Source organism: Petaurus breviceps, unplaced genomic scaffold (genome assembly GCF_028583685.1).
Source record: "Petaurus breviceps papuanus isolate PSGF00001 unplaced genomic scaffold, PetGlider_PUasm1.0 38, whole genome shotgun sequence".
NCBI classification, from domain to species: domain Eukaryota; kingdom Metazoa; phylum Chordata; class Mammalia; order Diprotodontia; family Petauridae; genus Petaurus; species Petaurus breviceps.
The window spans coordinates 25,196,181-25,215,911 of NW_027186304.1; the positions used below are offsets into that span (position 1 = coordinate 25,196,181).

At 35.9% G+C, this 19,731-nt stretch overlaps 1 protein-coding gene across 1 annotated transcript in view; it reads right to left on the reverse strand.

Annotated features, from left to right (window-relative positions):
- Positions 1–19,731, reverse strand: part of PTPRM (protein tyrosine phosphatase receptor type M) — a 1,041,338-nt gene that overhangs the window by 467,937 nt on the left and 553,670 nt on the right. The window contains exons 10-11 of the mRNA XM_069099664.1: positions 16,341–16,542; positions 14,242–14,344 (exon numbers count right to left, since the gene is read on the reverse strand). Of these exons, the coding sequence (XP_068955765.1) occupies positions 14,242–14,344; positions 16,341–16,542 (305 nt within the window). The remainder of the gene's footprint in view (positions 1–14,241; positions 14,345–16,340; positions 16,543–19,731) is intronic.

The following is a 19,731-nucleotide window of genomic DNA, read 5'->3' on the forward strand; positions in this document are numbered from 1 at the left end:
TGTTTTTTGTAAAAATTTGAAGAGATCATTTTGTAAATGCTCAAACAATGCAAAATTTTGTTGGAAAAATTCTAAGGTATAATTCAACATTGACTCATAAGTAGAATCTTCTCAGTTTCTGTGTTGATTTTTTAAAAAGACCAATCTTGCCCACTCAGGCAAGTTTTATCTAAAACAGTCAGTTATTCAATCAATAACACTTTATCAATAACATAATAAGTATTTATTATGTTCCAATAACCATGCTAAGTGTTAGGGATAATTTCTGCTCTTATATTTTAATGGGGGAAACAACATATAAATAACCATGTATGTTCAAGATCTATACAGTGTAAAATGGAAGGCAATCTTAGAGAGAAGGTACTGGCAGTGGTACAGGAGGGATTGTGAGAAGGAAGGAGTTGACCAAGAAAGGTCCCTTATAAGAGGCAGGATTTGAGTTTGAGTCTTAAAGGAAGCCAGGAGGTTATAGTGAAGAGAACTCCAGGCATATTGAATAGCTAGTAATAAAGGGAGGAAGAGGAGGAGGTCACTGATGCTGGATCATAAAGTACATGAAAGAAAGCCAAGCGTTAGAAGTGTTAGGAATAGCTATAATGTCTATAATGCTAGATCCGCATAAACCAGAGCTCAAATTTGCCTTCAGACCCTTGTTGTGTGATCCCAAGACAACCTTTGTCCATTTCATTTTTCTGATTGGCAAAATGGTGATTAAAATAGCATTTTCTGCCCAGGTTGTGGTGATGATAAAATGAGATAAATATTTGCAAAATGTTTTAGAATCATTTTATCAGTTATTACTACCTCAATATTACTAAGTACTAAGTGCTAATATTTAATGTGAATACTATATAATTTAATATTAAAATATATTGTTTATTATATTAATTATCAATTATATATTGCTATTTAAAACACAGTGTTAGCTATTACTATTATCCTCATCATTATTATAAAAGACTTGACAGAAAGTATCCAGGTTTTAAAGGACTTTAAATGATAAAGAGAAGATTTTATATTTGATCCTGGACATAACTGGGAACCACTGGACCTCTTTTGGGGGTGGGCCAATGGGACACAATGAAATAGTCAAACCTTAACTTAGGGAAAATAAATTTGTAGTTGAATAGAAGATGAATAGAAGAGGAGAAAGATATGAGTCAGGGAAATCAACCAGAAGGCTATGACAACAGACTAGTCAACAGATAACAGGGACCTGGCGTCAGGATGGTACCTACTGTCAGTGAAGAGAAAGAAATGCAAAGGCACCACCAACAAGCTTTGACAACACATTGGCTATATGGGGGTGAGTGTGAGTCAGGAGAGCAGAAATGGGGGTTGCAAGGCAAAGAGGAAGGTAGAACAATAAAAAGTGTTATCAGATAAAGTAATTTTGAGGTTCGTGAATAAAGAGGTAGACATCTGTAGGTGATGGCAAAAACAAGACTATCTCTGTGCGTAGCTGACATCGAGTAAAGGAGCAGATCAAGGGAATTTAGTCGATTGGGGAACTGGGAAGCTTGGGCACTTAAGGGAACAAGCCATACTGTGTTGAATTCTCCTAGTATGAGGGAAGGGATTGTGGTAGAAAGACTTTGAGGTAAGTCCGCTTGAACTACCTCCCTCTAAGACCGCCTCTAATATATCTTGTTATTACATAGTTGATGTCTCCCCCATTAGACTGTAAGTTTCTTGATGGCAGGAACTGTTCCTGCCTTTCGTTGTATCTCCAGCTCTTCGCGTAATACCTGGCATAGAGTAAGTTATTTAAGAAATGTTCCTGGACTTGAACTCATTGAGAAAGAAAGAAAAATATCCTGGGGATTGACAGATAATGGCCATTAGAACTTGGATTTAGAGATAAATTTAAACAGTGAGAGCCTCAAAGGAAAAGATAATGTTGGGTAATGGTGGTAGAAGTAGAGTCCTATAGCAGCAATAGGGGCAAAGGTTTTTTTTTTGACAATGACCAGTTCACTGAGGGTTCTAAGTGAAAGCACAACCAATTCTAGGAAGGGTAACCAGGGACGTCATGGTATCAGGACGGAGCCAGGTATCAGTAAATGCTTGAAGAAGAAAAAAAAGTTTAAGAGAAAATCAAGTCTGTTATGTTTTGATGTACTAAATAAAATCTTTTTACCAAGAAAAAAGAATTTACGTCAGACGCTGAAACTAGTAATATTTTTACCCTGAATTAGACCTTGATATGTTTAATGCTACTGTATTGTTAAGATAATAATTATGTAGTTTTTTTATATGAAGGAGTGGATAAAATTTTCCTATGTTTTTTGCTTGGCACATCCAATTTAAAATGATTAATCTTTTCACAGGAAAAGAAATGGACTTCTTTCAATGTTTACCAAGGCAGAGATTTTCCAGAGGTAAGGAGGAGAAATATATGGGCAGGCAACAATCAGTGCTATAGCATAAAAGTCTCTGAAAAATTTCTGTGAAAAATCACAGATCATATTTTGAAATATTAGGGAAACATCATTTAAAGAAATTCTGCTATGAGTTTTCTGTAAATAATTACTCCTTCATTTATTTTATGATTAAAACAGATTTTTTTTTCCTTTTATACTATTAGGCTTGATTAAAGTGAAGTATGCATGTGCAGGTAATGGTAAGTGACCTGGGACATTTTTATAACAAAGTATTCTCTCCCTCAATGGGAGTGGACTTGAACATTCTAGTCCCTAATGTGCTATCTGAGAAGCAAACATGAAGTAAAGAAAATAAAGATGGGAAAAGTAATTTGGATCAGACCAAACATATACAGAGGAATGCTAAGTAAAAAGTGAAATAATTTTGAGGGTATCAAGGGAATAGTTATTAATATATCTGAAAGAGGGGGTGATAACTGAAAAATTGGAACAAAATCAAAGATAGTTTTACTACTGATTAATAATGGGATTGAGAGGACATAACTAACTAGTGAGCCATATGCCTGCTCCTTTTAGCTCTATAGAATCTTTATAATATGATCTGCACATGCAGAGGAAATCCTTGATGAAAATAAGAGAACAGGTACTTTTCCACAAACAATATTGGACCACAGCTTTATATTCAAAAATTTGATCAAAAGTTATAAAGTATAAAAGATTCCAGTGTACTTACTATTTATTCATGCTATTAAAATTTTCATAAAAAGCACTTGACAAGCATATATTAAGTGTTTAATATCTGTCAGTCATTATGATAAGTGCCGGAAATTCAAAGAAAGGAAATAATAAGGTTCCTACCCTCAAGGAACTCACATTCTAAGAGGGAAGAGAATTCGAAAATGATTATGTTCATACAAGATATATATGGTACAAATGGAATGCATTATTAGAGGGAGAGGATTAGCATTAGCTCAAGCTGAAAGGGACCGTAAAAAGTTTCCCTTTAGTCTGTAAATCAGGATTCCTTTGGTTTAGGGAACAAAGGTGGGGCAGCTATCACCAGAAAATCACTATTTAAATTAATATTACTGAAAAACAGGAGATTGTTCCAACTCTTCTCCCACAAGCACATTAGAATGAATTGGTGAATCATACTAATGAATTGATATCTTGAAAGATATGCAGTACTGGGTCTTGAAATGAAAGATATAGGACAGAGAAGTTTGATTAGTGGTGAAGGGATGAAGGAGAAAGTGATAACATTGAAAATATGCAAGTCCTCTATAGTCAGAATGATGGTAAGGAGGTAGCATGTGAGTGATAGATCAGAAAGAGGGATGAAATCAATTAGGGAATAGCTAAACAAGCTGTGGTACATGATAGTGATGGAATACTGTGGTGCTTTAAGAAATGACGAGCAAGATACTCTCAGAAAAAGCTAGAAGGACTTACATGACCTGATGCAAAGTGACATGAGCAGAACCAGGAGACCATCATACACAGTAACAGCAGTTATTGTACCATGCTCAACTATGAATGAATTAACTGTTCTTAGCAATACGATACAATGATCCAAGCCAATTCTGAAGGCCTTATGATAAAAAATGCTATCTACCTCCAGAGAAAGAACTGATAAGAATCTGAATTCAGAGCAAAGCATACGTTTTTAGCTTTTTTTCTTTGTGTGTGTGTGATTTTTCTTTGGCAACATGACTAATACAAAAATAAGCTTTGCATGACTGCACATGTAATCTATATCTAATTGTTTGCTATCTCAGGGAGGGAGGAGTAGAGGGAAGATGATGATTTGGAACTCAAAATTTAAAAAAAAACTTAATTTTTTGTGATGTAATTTGAAAAAAAGTATAAAAAATTTTCAAATAAAGAAAGAGGGATAGAATACTAGTGTGGATATCTCAGTGGAGAAATTATAGATGTCAAGGCACATTGAGAGATATGTGGAAAATCTGAAAGACTAGATGGGAAGGTGCTGAAAATACATACTCCTTCATAATGCTGTTTCAGTCTGGGCTTAGTAAAGAAAATGCATAAAAGAATGTAAAGAGACTTAATTTCTAAGACATGGGATATTTTCCTACATAAATTCTAATAATGACATTCTAACAATCTTTCATGCAAAGCTTGACTAAAGCTTTTAAAATTGATAGTCTATTATACTTTCCATAAGGACACTTAAAAGACTACCTCTCAAGTATTAAAAAAACACTTAATTTCAAGAGAAACCTAGCTTGAATTTACTGCCTCATATATATGAGTGTTTATCTGTGTGTGTATGTATCACAAAGATGTTGATAAGATAGAAATATGTATATTCCTATATATAATTCATTTTCTTAACATCTTTTTCCAATATTACTTTTTTAGTTATTTAAGTAAATGAAAGGTTGTAACTATGTATATAAATGTTTTTGTTGAATATTAATTTACCTTATGTAGGCAATTGAAAATTCAGGAGGAAAACAAATAAAAATGTGATTCTTTTTTCTTGGCTTGGCATAAACATGGGTGAACAGGCATATAGATTGATTATGGTCCTGAACTATCTGCATTTATAATTGCTTTGTGTTTCTTAAATGACTATTTTCCAAACCAAGCATGTCCTATATGCCCCCAAAATGAAACTCCAGTAACAGAAAACATTAAAAAACAAAGCGCTTGATGTGTATGATGATGATGATGTCCTATTGCCAAAAGCATTAAGCTGTTTTTCTAGTAGTGGCATTACAGTGTCCCCTGATTCACCTCTGCTCTCCTGTCCAATCCCCTGAGGCCAGTGCATAATGTGTCAATGGCTGGCTAAGGATAAAAACAGAGTTTGTGGTCACACACTGTGATTTTATAGTAAGCCTAAATAGTTTATACGGGGATAGAAGCCACAGAGTTACTAGCAATTCTCTAAGGAATTACATAAAGAAAATATGAATAATTGCCTTATCTTGTCCTCAGTGAAATAAAAACTAATCCTTTACTTAGCAGTAAGAGCAGTTTGATATGTACAACAGAGGCATGACCATGATGTATATCAATAAATTATTTACCTTCAATAGACTTCAAAGTTCCTCAAACTTTCTCTCCTATGTGTTACAAATAAAGAATTATATCTCTATATGTTGATATAGAGATATATGCTTTTTTTTTCCTTGCTTTTTGGCGGGCAGTTGGGGTTAAGTAACTTGCCCAAGGTCACAAGGCTAGTTTGTGTGTGTGTGTGTGTGTGTGTGTGTGTGTGTGTGTGTGTGTGAAGTGTCTGAGGCCAGATCCGGAGATATATTCTAAATATATATTCTAGAATAGAATAGACAGAATATAGTCTCTAGATAGACACCTGTATCTCTCTATAGAATATATCCTATATAGAGAGCATATCTATAAATGTGGATATATAGAAAAATTCTATATGTGACTAGATAAAGATATGTCCTCTATACACAACTTATTTTGTAGCACAATGGTTTATATTATAAGTTTATATACACACACGTTATATAAATGTGTGTGTGAGTGTGATCCATCCATCATTTTCTTTTTCACAGGTTGTTTGTATCTTTACTGGTATATCTGTGAACTCAGAGGAGACAGGTCACCAAACGTGAGCTTATATGAAGCTATGAACAAAAGTTGCAAAGCATACATAGGCATGGGTATGCTGTAATGTTACTACTAGAGTATATATCCCCACAGATAAGATTAAAGATCCATTGGAGTATATGTAGCTTGACTACCTAAACAAACCAATATCTTATCAGAAACACCCACTAATTAGGTGGACAGGCTGAGGTGCTACATGGTGTAATGGGAAGCTAAGAGGTACTTTGCTACTTGTTTCAGCTATTCAAATGCCTTGGAGCTTTGCCTTTGATTGTATCAAGTCTTTGTTGAAAATACTGTTGTCCTTAATAGGCCTAAGGGAGTTTGGAGACCTTCCCTGCCTTTTTTTTTTGTCTTTTTTTAGTCTTTTTGCAGTGGGGAAGGCAGGGCAATTGGGGTTAAGTAACTTGCCCAGGTCACACAGCTAGTTAAGTGTCAAGTGTCTGAGGCCAAATTTGAACTCTGGTCCTCCTGACTTCAGGGCCAGTTCTCTATTCACTATGCCACCTACCTGCCCCCTTCTTTGCCCTTAATAGGCCTACTGTCATCACATGGAGCCCACGTGGGCGGAGCTTGCTTAAAGAGTAGAACAGGAAAGGTAGAACAGGAAAAGCCATGTCTGTTGATTTTAGACAGAACTACTGAAAGGGGACTTTACTGCTGTTACAGAAGCTGTGGGACTTTCCTGTTGATTTGTGTTTGATTTCTCTGACAGAAGCCTTGTGGTTCATTTTTGTTACTTTGTAGAGAGAAAGTGAATTGAGATGATAGTGCAGGCAGGCAACATGTGTAAATATTGCTGTAGCTCTATTAAGCTTTGACTTCTTAGAAAAAGAAACTTGAAAGAACTTGGAGTGGAGCAGTTCTGGTAAGCTGAGGTATGAAGAAGGAGCAGAAAACTATCTACATGTTAGTCTAGGCAAGAGCCATGTGAGTCAAGGAAAGAGCTGCCTACTGGTGAATTCAGGCAACAGCTGGGAGCAGCCCAGCATGGAGGAGCAGCTATGGGCTTTAGAAGTCAGCCTTGAGTTAATGTGAAAGAGGACTTGACTTTTCTATACTGTGTTTCCCCGATAATAAGACACTGTCTTATTATTTTTTTTTGGAAAGAAAAACACCAGAGGGCTTATTTTCAGGGGAAGGCTTATGTTGTCCTGCCTCAGCTCTCCTCCGCGGCACTGCTCTCAATGGCGCCAGCAAGCAAATCACTGGGGAAGAATGATGAGCTCACTGCTGCAGCTCTGAATGGATGCAGCTCGGAGCCTGTGAGTTTCACGGGGGGAAGGGGGGGGGACGGTGCATACAGAGGGTACCGTAATGTAGCGTGTAGCGCAGGGGATCACCTTCACTACAGTAGCAATCTCAATAGAGCTTATTTTCGGGGGAGGGCTTATTATCAGGAAACACGGTAGTGACAGAGGGAAGGATGGGGGGGATAGTGTTTGTGCTTTCTGCTATCCCTTATGGATGATTGGCTTAAGGAGGATCAGAAGCCAGCCTCTAGCTAAGATGAAAGAAGACTTCACCTGGGTCCTCTATATTGACTAATGAGATTGTGACTTACTGAATGATATGTTTTGTTTAAGACTATGTGGCCACCTGTAATGGAAATGTAAATTTTTAAGATTTTACCTGCCTCTAGGCTAAAGTGCACCAGAAGCCTGGGGAGGGAGGCTTGTTTTTCAGTAAATACTTTTTGATTGGCCAGTGAGTCAATAAGGTTGTTACATTCTCTGAGCCAGGAGAAGGCTATATAAGCCCTGATGTGAGGCTTTGTTTTGGGGCTCACTTTGAGAAGTGTTCTGTGATTTGATCTGAATTCTGGGAAGCCTTTGTTGAGAGTCCCCTGGCTTTGAAAAACCCAGATGTGGAAACCCAGATGTTGACTGGGTATGGATGTAATGGTTGGACAGTTTGGAAATTGTCTACTTGATCTGTTTCTCTGTCTTGATAATTCTGTCTGCATAATCTGAAGTTCGGGGTGCTAACCTTTTTCCCCTGAACTAGGTAAACGATACATATGTGACTAATTAAAGTAAGCCTGTTAACCCATTTTGAGTTGCTTTCCTTTAACAAAGCAGATCTAAGAACCTGTGTTGGCAGCAAACCCTGAGGACACTCAGGGTGCTTGCTGCTACACCACCTTAGTAATAAACAATGTCATATTGCTGTGAATGCCGTGCTTCAGTTTCTTGAATGTTTTGCTTTAGTTTATTGCTTAATAGAGAGTTTACCATACTATGTGATTAGACCCTTAAAGTTCACAGCAGCAGTCCTCAGGAGAGCTGCTTGTGATTGACTTTACACATGGCAAGTGTAAATACATCACTGAAAATAAAGTGTCAAAATAAATGTAATTATACATTTTAGGCAACTCAACAGCATCCAATATTTTTGGAACCATTCAATGTTTTAGGAATTTTTGTTTAATATACATATACAGTGGACTGCTTTTAGGAAAATGAATAAACTCTAAAAGATGTTTTCATCTCAGTGGCTTCTAATGCATATGCCAAAAGGAAAAGAGACACTATCCCTAAAACAGTACAGTTAAAAAATATCAGTGAAAACAAACTGTCAGAATATTAAACTCTACTGTGTTCTAGTGGTGCAGCTTGGTGACACAGTGGATAGAGCTCTAGGTCTGGAGTCAGGAAGACCTGAGTTCAAATCTAACCTCAGAAACTTACTAGTTGTGTGACTCTGGGTAAGTCAGTTATCCCTATTTACCTCAGTTTCCCCATCTGTAAAATGTGCTGGAGAAGGAAATGGCAAACCACTCCAGGATCTTTGCCAAGAAAACCCAAATGATTGAACAACAACAACAAAATGTGTTCTAGTATAGTACTATTACTCTGAAGAAATGCTGTCTTTTTTCCAAGCAATTATGGTGAAATAAACATATCACCACTTGCAGAACAAAAATGACAAATCATTCCCATACGTTGTCTCTAGCTATAAACCATTAGTAGAATAAGTAGCAAAACACATTATTAATCAGGGAGATTGAACTACACAGTAGAAGAGATAAGTGTTACAAGTAGAAAAAAAACATGAGAAAGATGTTTTGCTGTTGTATAACAAAAGCACAACTTCTGAAAAAATATATCCTTTATTTTAAGCAACTTAAGTACCTGCCAAAAATCTTTCTAAAGATTGTATGTATATTTATTGAATGGTGGTGAGGAAGAGAAAGAATAGGAAGATGATTCTAAATAAGGAAAAGAAATACAAGGTTTATCTGTCATATGGAAGGATGAAAGTTGAACGCAATCTGAGAGGTAAAAAATCCTGACCCCTTAAGTCTTTGAGTTAATGACTTGACTGTTGGAATTTGTGTTCCTCTCATCTATCTCAGGAATTAAATACTTTTTAGGTGATAGAACTGATGTGTTGATCAATAAAAAGACAACAATCATTTAAACCGTGAGTTCAGGGCAATTTCAAGAATCTGCATTAACCAAGCCAGGGTGACTAGAGGAGAATCGATCGATTCACAGTTACCTTACTTAGTGAGAAGCATAAATGAGATATGGCCCAAATTTTCAACACCAATGAATATAGATTAAAGAAAAAAATAAAATCAATGAAAAGCATGGGTTTTGGAAACTGTCCAACCACAGTATCTTTGAAAACATAATACTAAGCACAATCTGGGCAAGTAAACAGATGCTCACTTTCATTTCTATTCTTTCTTCTATTTATCATATCCGCTTGGGGAGCACTTTCTTGTGTTTGATTACATGAGTGTTTTATAAATCTCCAGATGTGTTCATCTGTTTTTGTCTACTCTGTAGCTTTGTGTTTAAAATCCCTTTTACCACCCTAATCAGTGTTCTTATATCCCCAAAGAGCAAATGAATTCTTGGGATTTTAAAATACTCCACTTAGCTTTAGGGTATTATGGCTACAATTTCCAAACTAACCACTTCAACTAGATCTTCTATCCATTCAAGAAATAATCAGTCTCATTATGGTCTAACATACAACTCATCTCCTTAAAGGGAACATCTACTTTTTAACAGCAACAAAAAGGTAACGTATGACAGGTGAGACTGAAATAAGTTTACTGTTAGTTAATTTTGAATGTCTATTAAGAAAATTCAACTTTCCTAATGGAAAACAGTATCCCTTCTATTTAAGTCAGGAACCCAATCCAGTGTTTTAAATAAATCAAAGATATGTCACCTACACCAGGAATCCTCTAATGATTCTCTACAGTCGGTCATGTACAGCATTTAAAAAGCTCGAGAGACATGATTTCTGAGTAACTTAATCATTTTATTAATAATACTAGCATGTTTATTTTAAAAAAAGGATAGTCATTTAGTTGTGTCTCTCTTAGAGACAATCATGGTGGCAGGCTCATAAGTCCATTAGAAAAGAGGTATTTCTGAATGTGGCAATCAACTCTGATTGGTTCACAATCAATGAGAATAAATTACAATGAGGGTCTAGACCTGTTCAAATGAACTCTGATTATGTTATTTACTACTAACTTACCCCCAGCCTTGGGTAATTTATTCAAAGAATTTATCCCCACCCAAATCTCAGTAAGGCACAATGGTTTTCACACCTGGGTGGTGTCTGAACAAGATTGTTAAATTAGTCCAATTTAAAGAACTGGAAATAGAGGGGATACCCATCAACTGAGGAATTGCTGAACAACTTGTGGTATATGAATATAATGGAATACTAGTATGTTATAAGAAATGATGAGCAGGCAGACTTAAAAAAACCTGGAAAGACATATGAATTGATGCTGAATGAGGGGTGCAGAACCAGGAGAACATTGTACAGTTACAGCCACAGTGTGCAGTAACTAATTGATAGACTTGGCTATTCTCAGCAAAGCAAAATTCTAAGACAACTCCAAACACTCATGATAGAAAATACTATCCACATCCAGAGAAAGAATTACAGAGTCTGAATGAAGATCAAAGTACACTATTTTGTTTTTTTAAAGCAATCGGGGTTAAGTAACTTGCTCAAGGTTACACGGCCAGTTATTTCTGGGTGTGGTGCTGAGTATCTGAGCCCGGATTTGATCCAGGTCATCTCAACAATGGAGCCTGTGCTCTTACTCACTGTGCTACCTCACCGCCCCTCAAAGTATACTATTTGCTCTCTCTCCGTTTCGTCTCTTCCTTTGCGTGGTTCATTCCTTTGGTTATAATTCTTCTTTGCAACATGACTAATGTGAAAATATGTTTAATGTGAATGTATATGTAGTACCTATATCAGACTGTATGCCATCTTGGGGAGGGGGAGGAGAGGGAGAAAATTTGGAACTCAAAAGTTTGTGGAACTGAATGTTGTACATTAAAAATAAATTAATGAATAATTTTTTAAAAACAGTCCAATCTAATTATCAGTAATGTCTTTCAAGAGACTGAATTTTTAAAATCAGGACTTTAGAAAAAGAGGGGGAACTCTGGATCTCCCTAAATCACTAGTTATTAATAATCATTTCTCTCACATGACTTTTCCCCTTAGACTTAGACTCAATATAGAGTTTGATCCTCTCTGATGCTCTTATGCAGTGGTTTACATTTTGTATTATATGTATTTCTGTAAAGGCCTATAACTTTATTAGGAATTGAGAATGGAGCTGTGATTTCATTGGTATAGGGAACTCTCAGGTTCTACCTTCTACCAATAACATTCAGCACCTTCTCTATTCCGTTACTTGATCCACTATTCATATACTAACCTATCCATCTATCTATTTACACAGTGTGTATGTGTGTGTATATATATGTACACATATACATAAATATATACATATACATGTATTTATAAGTATATGAATATTCATATCCTTAAAAATGTACCTTTAAAGATGAGCAAAAACAAAAATGCAAATTTACTTAAATTTAATATATTATAGTTTCATATTATTATATTACTCTGAAGAAATATAGTTGTTTAAAAGCAATTATGGCGAAATAAAGATATTACCACCTTTTTGAAGAGAAAGGGCAAATCATTTACTCAACGAGTGATGCTCCACAGAGGCACAGATCATGCCTTTTCTGAATTCTACATCTTCCTAACTACCCTCCACCATTCTTTAGACATAGTAGTTACCTAATAAATATTTACTGAATTTTCTGTAGCGCTTGACCATTCGGGAAAATGCTAACAGAAGGATATAACTGTTGGAGCAAGATCCAAGAGGAGGTAGGGGAGGATGAGATCAACAGATTAGGAACCCTCTTTTCTTGGATACTAAAGTGCAGTACAATTTAGAAGCACTGAGAATGAGTGACCTCTTGAAACCCTTTGAATTTCAGCAAAAACATAATTTGTTATTTCCCGAGAATGCTCATGGAATTCAGCTTAGTTTAGAAAAGTTGGTTCAATGTTTCATAATGCTAGTGGAATCAGGGCTGTCCATTAGTTTCTATTTGAGCAAGTTTGCTACAGATAAAGTAAAGGGTCCTCCTTCTTTAACTCTAAATCTTACGGTTTTATTTTTGTTCTACACTCACACAATATAACCCTGAGTCCTGGAAAACAAAATAAAATCCATAATAGAGTTAATAATCTGTCAAAGAAAGTATTTAGTAAGTTCAACTCATAACTATTAAAAACGAGAGTAGACATTTATGTGGCATTTTGCATACATTAATTCATTTGATCCTCACAACTACCCAGTGGGAGAGGTATTATTATAATCCCCATTTTTCACGTGAAAAAAAACAAAAAACAAACGAAGACTCCAGGAGGATAAATGACTTGGCCATTGTCACATAGCTAGTAAATGTCAGGTTTGAAATTTAAATTCATCTCTCTCAACTACAGGCACCATACTCATTCCATCACACTTTTCTACTAGACAGGTAACCCAAAAGTCTCATGTTTACGATGACAATGACGATGATAGAGATGATGATCATTTGCTTTATAACAACAGGGCATATTTACAGTTTTCAAAGTGCTTTCCCATTGGGCGCAACTGGATGAGAAGAGGAAGCGAAAACACTTTCCTGACATCTCCTGACTTTTGATCTAAATGTATCTGGCAATTCCTCTATAATTCTGAAGCCTTGGATCAGCTCAGACACTCTCTCTGGTTTTATTGTCTCACCTTTTCTCTATGGCAAACTGTTTGTAGGATAAAATCACTCTATCACAAATGTTTGATTTAAATGCCAACAGGTACCTACGTCTATGCTCTTGAATTTAGACCATGTATTTTATGTAAAACAGAAAGTAATCTAATTGGTCTTAGAATGCTTTTGATATTGTTAGAGAAAAGCACAGTGTGTAATTTCCATTCCTTTATGATGGGATAGAATCATGTATCAAAAAAGAACTAAAACTATCAAAATCTTCAATAGCAATATAGGCACAGGAAATTTTTATAGCTCTAAATTCCGAGAGTAATTTTTTTCTTGAAGTAATGACACATATTAATTATCAAGAAAACTATTCCTTAAAATTCAAAGGTAAAGAGTTTAAAATCCTTACAGAACAAGCACAAATTTCATTTTTGCAGACTGAGATATGTCAAATTCCTATTTAGGATATTTCAGCATTCCTTTACTCTTTCCTATGAAAAGTAGATTTCTTTGGTTCTACTATTATATGTAAGATTTACATATAATCTTATGCCAGGATATAAAATACAAAGCATCACAGATTGAGGATTTATGGCCATTAAAACTGGGAGTAAAAAAGAAAAAAAATGCTCAAATCTGGTCAGATATAGATTATATAATCTTTTTCTTTCCAATATGATCTTTCATACATATATATGTATGCATATATGTATATATGTCTATATATTTTAATGCATTTTATACCAAAAAATAATTACCTCACTAAAACTGGATTGACTTAAACCTCTAAGGTAAACAAAAATGAGAGATTATTAAAAATAGATGGCTCAGGACAAAATATGTAATTTGCTCTTGAACTCTAACACTGCAGTCAAGCAATTACCTTCAGAAGAAAAGAAACCACCCACCCAACAAGGGCTGGGGCTTTGTTCCTTATCTTCAAAGAACAAGCCACTTGCATCTGGATCAAATCCTTTAAACAATAATTGAGCAGCCAACATCAAAGCACTTTCATTTTCCTTAGCTATTTAATTTAATTAGAGCTAATAAAGATATGAGTTTACAAGCTGGCTGCTGGGTGGAAAAAAATCCCTAAGAAACTCAGTAAAAAAAAATTAATGAATTGGATGTTAATATCCAGAAGACTCCTTGCTTCTGCACCCAAATCCCCTGGCCCATACCTGACGGGAGCGCCTCTACTCTGGGCAGGTTTCAGCAAAACTGTCACAGTATTATCAGTCTGATTCAGAGGTGTCTCCAGTTCATATGCTGGCATTGAAGGTGCTGCAAAAGGAAATGAGAGAGAGAGAGAGAGAGAGAGAGAGAGAGAGAGAGAGAGAGAGAGAGAGAGAGAGAGAGAGAGAGAGAGAGAGAGAGAGAGAGAGAGAGAGAGACGGAGAGAGAGAGGCTCATTATGTCTGAATTGTCTGGTTAGAAATTTGAACAGTTTATTTTTTAAGTATTCTTTCCATAGCAAAGAGCACATAAAAAATACTGAGCTCTGTAGCAAAGTGGTGGCCATCACCATGAAAAGACTTTATTTACATTTCCCCCACATGTATATCCAAAGAAAGCCAGGCAGAAGACACAATGGGCAAAGCAATTTGCATTTTTTTTTCACACAGAAGTTCAAAATTAACTATATATATTCCAAGTGCAATTTCTAAAATGTGTTAAGGACATAACAATTAAATTTCAGTAACTTTTGCTATAAATAATATTCTTCAGACTGTGGGTCCAGATGCCCAAAGAGTCCTCAGGGAGGTTGGAAGGTGTTGCTAAGTTGGCTATCAATTAAGGCAATGTTTTCTCTACCCGAGTTCCTCTTACCAAGGATCTTCTAGAATACCTTTTAGTTTTATTATGAGCATGGGCAGAACACTCAAGGCCTTCAAAATCTTTTTGGTGGTGATCTTTGTACTATTTACAAAGGAGACTGCTAGTTTCCTGTGAGCTCATTCTGTGAAGGGATAAGGATCAGTAGAATGTAAGCTCCATGAGGGCAGGGGCTGTCTCATTTTTAGTTTTATAGCCGTTGTCTAGCACAGTGCTGGCATATAGTAAGTATTAATCAATGCTTCTTGAATTAAATTATTAAATTTTAGAACTACTACTTTAAAGTGTTTAACAAAAAATCTTGTGTCTTGTCTAGAAAAGCCATGGGCTATTTCTTACTCCTATTATATTTGGTTAGTGGTGTTTCTAGGTGCTTTACCATGAAGTCTACATTCCCAAAGTCCTATTCAGTTTATTCACTGTTTATCCTTTCCCCCTAACTCTGTCATGATCATTTTATATTAAATTTATAATCATATTTGAATTCAGATTCAAAGTCACTTTTTTTGGCTCATACACCATAAATTTATCCTTTGAGGGACAAATGATCAAAAAGAAACCTTCAACTTGACTCCCACCAAAAACCTGCTTACTATCAATTATCCACCAAAAGTTTAATAAAACCAATAATGATGAGTAGGAATCAAACTAAAAACACTGCACTAGCTAATAATGTGGCATCATCTGATTGTGGTTTCCCTCCAAAATAAGAAATAGGCACCCAATTACCTAAAAATTTTGAAAAATATCAAGAACTCTTCAGAGAAATGAACTCCATCGCTGCTATATATCTCACAGCAGATGCCCAACTTAATTCCTCAAACAGTAATGAAAAAAATCAGTACAAAAAAGACTTCCCACATAGTTATACATCTCTGTAAACACATTTAAAATGTCTGGCCACTGAAGGGAGGTACAGCTGAATTTACAGAGCTAAAAAGTTAGAGGTAACTATGTCTTGGCTGTCAGTCTTCATCCTTCATCCTGTGTATCTATTAAAGAAGGAATTACCCTGGGAGGTTGCTAGCCTCTATAAGCAAACTCTATCCATATAAAAGAAAGGCGTTTCTGCTGAGTTCTCAATTGTCCATGGCTCATTACCGAAATTTTCCAGCACTGTCTCAGTGTTAATTCAGATTTGTATAAGGGATGAGTGAACACTGAACAGAACCCTCTGTCCCACTTGCAAAACCCTAAGACTAAATGCTGAAACAGCAGCAGGCATTGTTGTACTCTCATTTCTGTGCTTCCACAAATTATGAGTTACACAATTTTGAAAAGGTAATCTCAAGAGCCCCACAAATCTGACTGGACATCCAAAAATTTCAAACACTTAAAAATGTCTTTTTGTCTGGCTAGCTCTCTTAAAGAAGACTGTTTACTTAGCACCTGAAGGATGATACTGCTTTTGATGAAGGACACAGTCATTCACTTTCAACAATACCTGATATTTTTGTGGTAAATTGATTTGTTGCTGGAGGTCCAAAGCCCTTGGCCGTGCTTGCTCGGATAGTAAAGGAGTATGTGGTCCCCGGATACAGTCCAAAAAAAAGGAAATGAGTTTCATTCCCCAGCTTTGAAACTCTTCCACTTTGATTGGATAAATCTATTTCTGGGTCAAAGGAACTGACTGCCTTGTAGGTGATCTGCAAAAGAATGAGAATGTGATAAAATATCTTGAGCAGATGGACAAGATTGCATCTTTATCCAATAAACCCTTCTGATGTATGCACTGTCAGACATTTTATGATATGCTATCCTGCTCCCTTAGACTCTTCAAATCCTGAATCCAATGAAGGGACACAGGAATTCAGCCAAGACAGTTATGAATTACTACTTTTATAGACAGAGGAACTTAGGGCCAGATAGTTTATGGTGCTAAAAATGGGTTCAGGCTTAAGTTAATACCTTGAATTTGTTTGCCCTCAAAATGTCTAAATCATGCTACCATTTGAACAAAAAGTACAATTAACCACACAAGAAAAGGACCTAATTTGCTTGTAGTTTCATTTCTAATCAATGCAATTAGACTCTATGCCATAGGAGGTGGTCATCTTTTGATGGCAAGAATAGTTTTAGATGCTCTGCCACAAAGAAAGCCAAGGCATTTGTACTTGATTGATTTTCAGTAATTCTGGCTATCAATCAAGACTGTAGGTTTTACTTTGGACTGAAATGTGAACTCACCCAAATGCATAGACATAGGAAGAAAGTCCTTTATTAAAGTTCTACTCTGATGACTTATTGGTGTGTAGAAGTGACTCTAGGTAGAATGCCATCTGGCAAATCTGATGAACTAGAGGTAGAGTCTTAACTATAAAGCCTTGTTCTGCTATTCAAGGGCTCATCACTGAAAGGTTGCTCACCAGATGATGACTTCTTTTTTGCCTTGAAAATTCATGTCATTAAGGTAATGTGATTTGAACTGAGAGTTTGCATGGTGTAAGGCATTGGACTTGAAGTCAGGTTCAAACCTCCCCTCAGACACTTAATAAATATGTGTGGAGGGAATATCCATAGAGACGAGACAACAAATCTTTCAGAAAGTGATGTGTGAAGAAAAGATGAGAGTCTTTAAATTTTGTCCTGTCAAATGCTACTCATTTTTTTTAAACTTAAACCTCCAAAATGAGTTCATCACACATTCCAAAACAGGAGTTTTCAGTGGTGATTGCTGACTTCTACTGGCTTTAATGACATAATTTCTAAATTAGGAACCGATTCAAAAGTTTTAAATTGCAAAACCAAGCACCTTTTTTTTTGCTCTTAAATTGGTAGACTCACTTGTAATTTATGTACATGAACACTAACACTGTTATTACACAAAGTGATAATTGACATTCTTTTTTTCTTATGTTTATACCATATCATTATAATTAAGAAGACCTTTGAAAGAATATTTAGATCGAATCAACTAAGCTTTAGCAAGAAAATGTTTGCTCTATACTTTAATCACAACCATGTTTGACATGATCAGACTGGTAGAATATTCAGGATATTAACCCTTTAATGGGTTTTACTCACAAAGTATTCTCCATCATATGCTTAAGTTGACCTGGTAAAAAAGATAAAAACAATGATGATCTATTGCCTAGATCTCTATTCTTAGATGTCAGGAGAACCCATTAAGCTAGACACCTGTGATTCTAGTATGTTTAACCTAGTTCTAGACTACAGTCAACCTTTGAAGGTACTGCCACCAACCAGCTAATATTGTCCCCTTACTTTCATTCTTGAACTAGTAGTCTTTAAGAATTGATTCCACTGACTCACTTGAACTCTTCCTAATCTGGTTTACACTGTACATCACTCTACTCATACCATATTTCTGAAAGTCAAAAATGATTTTCTAGTTTCCTTTCTTCTGTTCTATTGGACATTTGCAATATTCAAGAGAGAGCTGGATCACCTTTCTTTCCATAAACTTTCTTTTCTCTTGGTTTCCATGTTGTCACCAAATCCTATTTTTACAACAGTTACACTTCTATCTCCATTGTTAGTTTTTTAAAAAAATATTTGTCAGGAGGACCCGAGTTCAAACATGGCCTCAGATACTTAATACTTACTAGCTGTGTGACCTAGGGCAAGTCACTTAACCCCAATTTCCCTGCCTTCCTCCCTCTAAAAAGAAAAAAAAAGAATTCCATTACAGTGACACTTTTATTTTTTACAGAAAGTGTCTGTCATACTTTCCCCATGTTTTCTTTTTCACTGTTACCAGTCCATTCCCTTAGAATTCCTTTCCCCTTCCTCTTCACCTGTCTTTTAATATCCAACTCACATAGCAACCTTTTTGTTAACTCTTGTCTGACTATCCTACCCTGAAATGATGGGTCTCCCCTCTGAAATCCTATTGCAATTATCTATCTGGCAATAGTATGAAATGGGATCTGTCTTCTAGTCAGTCTTCTATAGTATTAAATTGCTATTTAAATAAGCTCAGAGAAGTTAACATATTTTGCCCAAAGTCACATAGGTAGTAAGTTGAGTGGCCTAGATTTAAACCTCGGTCCTCTGAATCTAAGTCTAGAACTCTTTCCATTGCATCTATTTCCAGTTTTTACAGATACATATTCTTTAACTACCATGAAAGTATCTTGAAATCAGGGGTCATAGCTTATCCTTCTCTATAAGGAACGTGGTACCCAGAATGTACATAATAAATGCTTAATAATCTTTAAAAAAACTTTGTTGAGACTAGTTGTATCTTAGGGTTGACTCGTGAATTTGAGTTTGTTCAAAGGTGGCTAGAAAGGGGGGAAGAGAAGATAAAATGAATGAGTAATGGTGGAAAACTGTCAGAGAAGGGAATCACTTCTTCTGATACCAAAGAGAGGGGAGACAGATTAATAGAAAACAAAGAAAAAAATCTATGAGTCCATGAGGAAGGCATATATTTTGGGGTCTGTGCAATAGTGGGGCTAAATTTATACTTAAGGGAAGGTAGCTGTAAGATAGTTAACGTGAAACTAACTGTCCCTCATGGAGACCAAACAAATTTAGTCAAACCCTGTCCTTCTGGAAGCAGATGAACAGTGAGCAATAGGGAACTTAGTATGGTGCCTGTCACCTAGTGAGCATTTAATAAATGCTTGTTGGCCTAACTTGAAGCTCCTAGGACAGCAGACATTGGGTTCTATTATTACCACTGTCATTACCTCATTGAGCAAGAACCAAGGAAGTCTGAGAGTGTTTGTTCAAAGAAAAAGAATAATGCTTTATTCTTTCAATTTACAGATTATTTCCTAATGTTTTTCCCCCCTTTGGCTACCTTTATCATACCATCTATATCTATCTATCTATCTATCTATCTATCTATCTATCTATCTATCTAT